At 48.1% G+C, this 8,966-nt stretch overlaps 1 protein-coding gene across 1 annotated transcript; it reads right to left on the bottom strand.

Moving 5' to 3' along the window:
* Nucleotides 1-1,447: 1,447 nt before the first annotated feature.
* LOC118943865 (uncharacterized) lies at nucleotides 1,448-7,605 on the bottom strand. The gene is made up of 3 exons (XM_090202483.1): nucleotides 7,517-7,605; nucleotides 4,733-4,856; nucleotides 1,448-2,464 (listed from the first exon to the last, which is right to left on the bottom strand). Exon 3 carries the CDS (start codon nucleotides 2,351-2,353, stop codon nucleotides 1,916-1,918), a length of 438 nt encoding a protein of 145 aa, XP_090058609.1. The 5' UTR covers nucleotides 2,354-2,464; nucleotides 4,733-4,856; nucleotides 7,517-7,605; the 3' UTR covers nucleotides 1,448-1,915.
* Between the last annotated feature and the right edge of the window lie 1,361 nt (nucleotides 7,606-8,966).

Genomic DNA, 8,966 nt, shown 5'->3' on the forward strand with positions numbered 1-8,966 from the left:
CCTGTTTACAGAATGTGCATCCCTCCCATGTCCTGCATGGAGAAGCGCCACTGAGTCAACTTGTGGCCAGAATTTTATATTACATCTGGGTTGGTTTACAAACCCCGTTGACAATGCATGGGAAACTGTTTAGGGTCATTTAGCTAAAGACCGCCCACTTCACCTAGTTCCATTCTAAAGCAATTGTGTTTTTGTTTCAGTTTCACAACTTCCGGCAACACTAGCAAATTACCTCAGAGCGGCAACTAGCTAATAATAAAAAACATGCATCGTTAACACAAAAACAAAACATGGCTTACGTTTGGGAACACACACATGGATCTTCGGAGGTCGAATGGTATCACCGTATCCCATCCGTCCATGATTAATACTTACTTGACATGATAAAATTGCGTGAAGTTACGTATGGGGACATTTTTTATTACTTCGTGTTCTCCTTGGGAGTGGATGGTTCCACTATGAAAAATTAGAAGAGTACAGAGGCATATCAGTAGGCTGGACACAACATTTTTAACAACGCTTTTTTCTGATAACTAGTTCATTGCATCCACCCCGCCGTGGAGCCCAGTTTCATAATATTACCATCTGTCCCAACTGCTTGCCGTAGTTGAAAAAACAGCACTTGTTTTTTTTCACCCTGCCAGCTCCTGTTTAGTTCTATTGAGCACCGTGGCACCAACTCGCCTTCCGAACATTCTATTCCCAACCTATTGTTCTACGTCACAATGCCTGCTTCGCAATTGTTGGCAAAGAGACATGCCCACGTTAAACTCATACACGGAACCCAAACCGGTGGCGTGTGCGCCATCGTGCATAAATGCATTTTGTCCCCCCAAACCAAACGCGATCACGACATGCAGGTTAAAATATCAAAACAAACACGGAACCAATTATATTATTTTGGGGACAGGTCAAAAAGCATTAAACATTTATGGCAATTTTGCTAGCTTGCACTTGCTAGCTAGTTTGTCCTATTTAGCTAGCTTGCTTTTGCTAACTAATTTGTCCTGGGATATAAACATTGAGTTGTTATTTTACCTGAAATGCACAAGGTCCTCTACTCCGCCAATTAATCCACACATAAAACAGTCAACCCGAATCGTTTCTAGTCATCTCTCCCCCTTCCAGGCCTTTTCTTCTCTTGACTTTATATTGCAATTGTCAACTTTCATAAATTAGGTGCATTATTGCCACTGACCTCATTTGTCTTTCAGTCACCCATGTGGGTATAACCAATGAGGAGATGGCACGTGGGTACCTGCTTCTATAAACCAATGAGGAGATGGGAGAGGTAGGACTTGCAACGAGATCTGGATTAGAAATAATTGGCGCGCACGTGCAGTGTGTGTGCAATTATTGAATAACATGTATGTCTACATTTTTTTTGCGAAGCGAGCGGTGTAGTCAGCCTGTTAGGCTTACCTCAAGTAATTAACTAGGTTACAGGTTTTTTCTTTTGGAAAAGTTTTATTGATACATTTCCTTTAAAAACAGCTCATACATTTTTTACATCATTGATACACATAAAAACGGCAACAAAGCATAAAACACAGCATTTGAAAGTTACATTTAAATTTGTTAAAAAGTACATGTTGTTAAAACCAATGAAAACAACCATGGATAAAAATACTTTCCTTGTAAAAACATCAAATCTGTAAAAGCCATTTAAAATGTGTACTAATGATCTAACAAAGGTAAAACATTTTTAAGACATGAAAAACCATGTTAAAAAGTCACTTTGTTAAAAGGCTGTCTTCAGTCCCTTGTACAGGAGGGGGGTGAGTCTTTATCAAGCTCACCTCATCCTGCTCTTCTGAATAGATCATCGTCCCGTCCTTCGGGGCCCAGAGGAGATCCCTCCCCTAGGCGCATCGCCCTAGGCGCCGCAGCGCTGTCAGGCCGTGGCCGCCGGGACCTAGGGTGTTGTGGGGGACCCTTCGCCTGGGGTCGAGGCCCCCTTCCTTCCGTACCACCCCAGGGCTTCCGTGGCTACCATGGCCACTGCCTGGGGGGTGGTCTCTACGTTTTTCGCTACCAGCAGGTTACGGGAGGACCACAGTGCTTCCTTCAGGCACGTGAGGGTGGGCCAGAGCTTGGTGAAGGCCTTCGATGGAATGGGCCTTCGGCCCACCCCATACAGCACGAGCTGAGGTGTTAGGTCCTCCCCTGCTGGCAGACACGAGGTGATCAGGGGGCCTGCTTCCTTCCACAGGTCCCTGGCGGCTCTGCACTCCCAGAGCATGTGCCTCACCGACTCTTCTTGGCCGCAGCCTGGTCGGGGGCACGCGGATGTCCTCGCCATGCCCCGTGAGTGCATAACGGCCCTGACCGGGAGGATCTCGTGGGCGACCATCCAGGACAGGTCCCGATGCCGATTCAGGAGAGCAGGATGGGCCACGTTGCGCCAAACCGTTGTGGGCTCACCTATAGCGAGCCCGCGCACTGGACACACTGGTTCCCGATCCTGCACAAGAGAGAGAAGAGAGCGGTGTTTTGTTAAAACCGTGACTGTTTCTTTTTCCAGTTTAAAATGTCTTAAAAACTTCTGGAGCTGGGCGTAGTGCGGGGGTAGCAGGAAAGAGACTGGGGCTCGCAGGTCGACTGGGATCAGCCTCAGAGTCCTGAGGTAAGATCCCAGCCAGAACCGTGCGAGGGCCTGGGTCTTGTTGTTGACCGGGGAGGTGGCAAGAGTCAGATGTAACGCTGTGTAGCGGCTGCCCAGGAACAAGTAGAGGTCAGGCAAGCCTTTCCCCCCCTTGGACCTGGGCCTCTTGACCACCTCCCTCCTCAGCCTCTCCCACTTGCCTCCCCACAGGAAGTAAAAATGCGTCCGCTCCAGGTCTAAAATGCTCCTTCGAGGGGGGATAAAAACAGAACTGATTAATAAAAGCACAGGTAAAATCACAGCTTTAATGATTAAAACCTTGCCCTCAAAAGTCAGCTGTCGTAGTCCCCAAAAACCCAGTCTCTGTCTTACCGTCCCCAGGATTCCGCTCCAGTTACCGCTCCCTCCTCCCCCCCGGTCAAACTTTACCCCCAGTACCCTTATGTCCGTCAGTTTAACTGTCAGAGGTAGTCTGGTCAAGTCTGGGTCTGCCCACGGTCCGAAGAATTGGGCCTCTGTCTTGTCTCTGTTCAGTCTCGCCCCAGAGGCTCGTCCGTACCAGTCCGTCCTGTCCAGAGTCCTGTCGACGGATAAAAGGTCGGTACATAAAATGTTGACGTCGTCCATGTAAAAGACGCACTTGGCGGTCATCCCCCCACTCCCCGGGATACCCACCCCACTGATCCCTTGGTCCCTTCTCAAGACCTGTGCCAGTGGTTCAATACAGGCCACGAACAGAAGGGGAGATAACGGACAGCCCTGACGGACGCCGCAGTGTACTCCCACTGCTTTTGACAGATGCCCATTTACAAGGATTTTGCTGGTGATGTCCCCGTACAGCAGTCCCACCCAAGCTAAGAACCTGTCCGGGAAACCCATTTTTTGCAGTACCTTAAAGAGGTACTGGTGCGAGACCCGATCAAAGGCTTTTTCAAAATCTAAATTTAGGACTACAAGCCGCATGTTTCTGTCTCTCGCATAACAGATGGCATCTCGGATCAGTATCAGGCTGTCCGTGATCTTCCTTCCGGGCACGGCACAGGTTTGGTCCGGGTGGATCACCTCCCCTAAAACAGAAGACATTCTGAGTGTTAAAACCTTGGTAAAAAGTTTACAATCAAAGTTTAAAAGGGTAATCGGTCTCCAGTTTTTCAGGTCCGTCCTGTCGTTTTTCTTGTGTAAAAGAGTCACGATCCCCACTCTAAAACTGTCGGGTAGTCTGTCGAGGTGTTCGAAGTCAGTAAAAACAGTCAGAAGTTCGTCGGCTAAAACATCCCAAAAGGTCAGATAAAACTCCAAAGGGAGGCCGTCCTCCCCCGGTGAGTTACCCCTCTTAAAACGTTTCAGTCCTTGGTCGATTTCTGTCCTCGTCAGGTCTTTTTCCAGGTCGTCTGTATTGGGTAAGGTCTTGTCGATGTATGTTAAAAGGTCCCCCATTGTTCCCTCGCACACATCTTTTACCCCAAACAGTTCCCCATAAAAGTCCTCGACCACTTCCTTTATTCCCTCTGTATCTGTTTTTAAAACCCCGTCCTTGTTTCTCAATCCTGTCATAATCCTACCCTTACTAACTATTTTCTTAAAAAAGTACCTAGTGCACTTCTCCCCTTCTTCTAATTCCCTTTCCTTGCTTCTTAAAATAACCCCCTTGCTTCTCTGTTCTGCTAAAAGTGCCATTTCCTTCTTTACTTCTTTAATTTCTTGGTTAAAATCAAGGCCCTGTTGGCATAGGTTAAAATACCTTTCTAGTCGCTTTTGCAGTCCCACCATGCGTCTATCTTTTTCTCTGCTTTTTTCCTTTCCTATCTCTCTAAAGAAGGTCCTTGTCCTTCCCTTCACCATTTCCCACCACTGTGCTCGCGTGTCAAAGAAGTCCCTGCACAGCACTTGCAATAAAACACTTGACCTGTCTACCTTAAAATCCCCTCCTGCCCCTCTCCTGTCTGCTCTGCTTAAAACACAATTAAAATCCCCACCCACCACTAGAGGATCCCTTCCTAGCATGTGGGACTGCAGGTCCTCTAAAAGTGCACACCGGTCATGTTTATCGTTAAAACCATACACGTTTAGCACGTTAAAATCCCTCCCCATAAAAGTACAGTTGGCTAAAAGAGCACGCCCACCTACCACCACTGTGCTCCCCTTCACCACCACCTGTGGGGTCTTGATTAAAATGGCAACACCGTCGTTCTTGTTAAAATTGGAACCACTCCAAATGGAGGGCCCGTGCCGCCACTTATCCTCCCATTTCCTGTAAGAGGATAAAAAGGGTAGACCACACTCCTGTAGTAAAAACACATCAGAGTTAAACCTTTCTAAAAAGGATAAAACCGACTGTGCTCTTGTTGCTGTCTTTACGCTCCTCACGTTTATAGTGGTGATTTTAAAAGCCATAAAAGGGGTGAGTAAAAACAGTGCTAGAAGAAAGGCCATTGAAAAGTTAAAAGGGGGTTAGTCTTCAGGGACTTTCTCTCTCTCCCTCCGGGGTAAAGGGGTTTGGAAGGGAGAGGAGGTTAAAACAGGACTTAAAAAGGAGACTTGATTGGGGGAGTTGGAGGGGAAGGTTCTGGGTTCTTCCTCCCCCTGGGAGCTCTCCCACTCCACCTTTCCCTTTTTCTCCTCACCCTGTTCGGGGTCAGAGAGCTCCTCAGCGTTTCTTTTACGTAGGGGGAGGTGTTCCTTCAGAATCTCCCCCTCCTCTCCCGTACCTTCTGACACAGTCTCCATGGTGCTTTCCGACACCGACCCTATGATGTCTGACCCACTTGGGGAGCTTTCGCTGAACATCTCTCCGGAGCCGTCTTTCTCGGCCCTTTCTCCTTCAGGGGTCACATTAGTCTGGGGCAGGGGGATTGGGGTGGGGAGGGTTTTGTCCTCTCCTCCCACTTCTTCCACCACTGCACCTTCCGCGCCCTCCACTACAGCCACCACCACCGGCTCCACCACTGTCTCCTCTACCACCACTACCGGCTCCACTACTGCCTCCTCCTCCACCACCGGCTCCTCCACTACCACCTCGGCAACTGCCGTTCCAGCCCTCTGGCGCTCGAAAGCCCGGTCCGCGGCCGCCCACTCCCTCCTTCCAGCCTTGGCCCTGTTGGCCCAGGAGGAGGGGCAGTCGCGGATGAGGTGGGACCGCTCGCCACAGAGGTTGCACGACCTTCCGTTCGTGCACTCCTCGTAGTGGTGGCCCACCTCCCGGCACTTCATGCAGACGACCTTCTGACAGGCGTCTGCAAGGTGGCCATGTTCACCACACTTACGGCACAGCTTGGGCTGGTCCTGGTAGTGAACATGGCCCCTGTTCTCTCCGAGGACTATGGTGGATGGGATGGCTTTCAACCCACCATAGCCCCCAGGGTCCTCCCTTTGCTGGACAGTGACCCTCCAGGCCCCTGTCCAGATCCCATCAAGGTCTTTTACCTGGATCAGGGGACCCTTCACGTTGCAGTACCTGCCCAGCCATACTGCAACGTCGTCCGGCTGTACGGTTTCATTGTACATATGGACAATAACGGTTTTAATGCTATTATCCGTCAGCTTGGTCACCTCAAACATCGCTGTGAGGGACCCCTGGGTGTTCAGGGCGTTCTGGAGTTTCCCCCAGAACTCCCTCAGGAAGCTGGCGTTGGCAAAACTGACATCGAAGCCCTTCCTATAGGGGAGGGCTAAGATGCAGTTTACCTGCGCGGGATGAAAGCCGAGCTCTTTCTGGAGGAATTTTCTGGAGAAATCCAATCGGGATAGCTCCATTATTTTTCCTCCCCTCTCCTTTAGAAGGAGGCGCACTGCATGGTGCCTCCTCATGCCAGCCTGTGCTGCTGACATGATGGAGGCCCACTCCCTTTACAGCCCAACACCAGTGAGAGGGGAGGGGAGGGGGAAGGGAAGGGGAAAGGGGAAGGGAAGGGGAAAGGGACAGGAAGGGGTGTAAAACAGCCAAGGAACTAGCAGGCTCAGCCAGACTGTGCTGAACAGGGCCTACCAGTACCACGGGGCACACAACAAACTATCTAGCACAGCACCAAACTAATCTTATCAACAATGGGAAGGGACACAAGGAGGGATTTTTTTTATTTTTTGTGTGTGTAATTTTTTTAAATAAATTTTCCCCGGAGGGGAAAGGCACGAAGGGGAAGGACAATAATGAACAAAACAAACAAAAACGGGGGGAGGGGGGGTGGGGCGAACTAACAAACAAACAAATTTAGGTAAGGGGAATTAAGGGGATTAACAAAAAGGAACACTGACCAAACACAACACCTGCCAAACTTGAGGGCCGAGAGAGCTAGCAGGCCTCACCAGCAGGCCAGGCCAAGCCAACCAGCTAGCAAGCCTCACCAGTAGGCCAGGCCAAGCCAACCAGCTAGCAAGCCTCACCAGTAGGCCAGGCCAAGCCAACCAGCTAGCAAGCCTCACCAGTAGGCCAGGCCAAGCCAACCAGCTAGCAAGCCTCACCAGTAGGCCAGGCCAAGCCAACCAGCTAGCAAGCCTCACCAGTAGGCCAGGCCAAGCCAACCAGCTAGCAAGCCTCACCAGCAGACCAGGTCAAGCCAACCAGCTAGCAAGCCGGCAGGCCAAAGGTCCCCCAGTTGACAACACAAGACAAGAAACAGAGACAAAAGGCAATTTAGGGGGTGAACTAGCAAGTTCAAGGTGGATGGGAAAATACGGTCAGACAAACACACAACAATGCAATGCCTGCCACGCCTAAAGGGCCAGGAGGCTAGCGTTCCAACAAGCCAGAAAGCCCCTCCGGCTAGCAGGCAACACAAAACTCAAAACAGTAGGAAATAATTGAAGGGGGGGTAGGATACAAGGGGGAGGATAGGTACGAAACAGGACAAACAAGGGGAAATTGAAAATTAAATTAAATAAGAAAGAAAAGGACCAGAGGGCCTTTAAACTCACCCTACAGGTGCTGGTGCACCTGTAGTCCACCACCAGACCCACCACCTAACCCAGGACAAAAATAATAGTGAAACAATACAACAATAATGATTTTAAACAAAAGTAAATAGCACAATCTCCCGGGCGCCCTCCGGCCTGCGATCGCTTCTCTGATCAAGGTTACAGGTATTTGGTGAGTGCACTCACTGTACCTGGGTACACGGTTGTGATCCACAGTATCAACGATGGCTGGCGCATAGCCGTTAAACATTTTCTGGTCATGGTTACCTATATTTTCTTTCAGAAAAATGTGTAAACCTAAACAAAACGCATGTCCCTGTCCTCTTTTTCAAGATGTGGCAGATTTTTGTTTTTAAACAGCCAGAAGACATTTTTAAATTAAGAAATAACCTATTTATTTTTCATTTGTTGTTTCTAAATGGCTGCTGGGTAATTTGATATGCGCCAATTGGTTTGTTAGGAGGCATTGGATGGCTGCGCAGGTTCACAGAGTTGCAAACCAAATGGATAGGTCTAGCTCATTGATTTGTAGATCTGACGCAGTTGCCATCTCCGATTACGAGCCTAGCAAGTATCACGGATTAGTTACGTAGTGCCCACAGAAGGCCACAGGGAGGCGCAAGAGCTATAAACCCATACTGGTTTTTGCCTTAAACCCTAACCCTAGTTATAACCTATTTTAGCCTTAACCCCAATTCTTGGGTAGGGTAGCCTAGAACACTTTAAACTATTTTTGTAATAATATTATGTTAGTAAATACCATTATAGTACTAAATAGCATTTAGATTTAAAAAAAAATCAAACCCTATGCAAGCATTTAGACATTTTTTATATAGTTATTTTATAATATATATTATTGCAAGGCAGAACACTTGATAAACAAGCCACATTTTATTTTTCAAATGTGGTTTGATCTGGGTGTGACCTAGTAACCTATATGGTGAAATTCCAGCAATTGGCTGGGATAGGTGGGGCAGGTTTGAGACTGATCTCAGGAATTAATAAGAAAAATACACTTTCTCAGCTGCTTCACCAATGTCTGTAAATGAATAACTTAAATGCTAAATATTTCCAATATATGGCAGCATTAGACCACGAAGCATCAGTTATAGGCATTGTTTGACATAATATAGCATGCAACCAAAGACTATGTCCCATGATTTTCTAAAATGGTCACTCTTATTACTTTACAGGTAGCTATTTGTCTCATATTAGGCCTGTGTTGCTTTTGGGAGAGCAAAAAAATTGTGACTATAGCAGGTATTGAAACCTGGCCAAATAATCACTAGGCAGGTGCACTAACCTCCACCCTAGTAGATATACATATTAAAAAAGCATATTCAAATAGAAAAGAGAGCTCCTCCGAGTGGCCGCCTCTGAATGTGTGACCAGAAGGAAATTGGCAGACCTGCAACCCTTGGACTGTGTATTGGTTTTGTCACCTGGAGCT

Source organism: Oncorhynchus mykiss, chromosome 16 (assembly GCF_057628025.1).
Source record: "Oncorhynchus mykiss isolate SJ-2025 chromosome 16, ASM5762802v1, whole genome shotgun sequence".
NCBI classification, from domain to species: domain Eukaryota; kingdom Metazoa; phylum Chordata; class Actinopteri; order Salmoniformes; family Salmonidae; genus Oncorhynchus; species Oncorhynchus mykiss.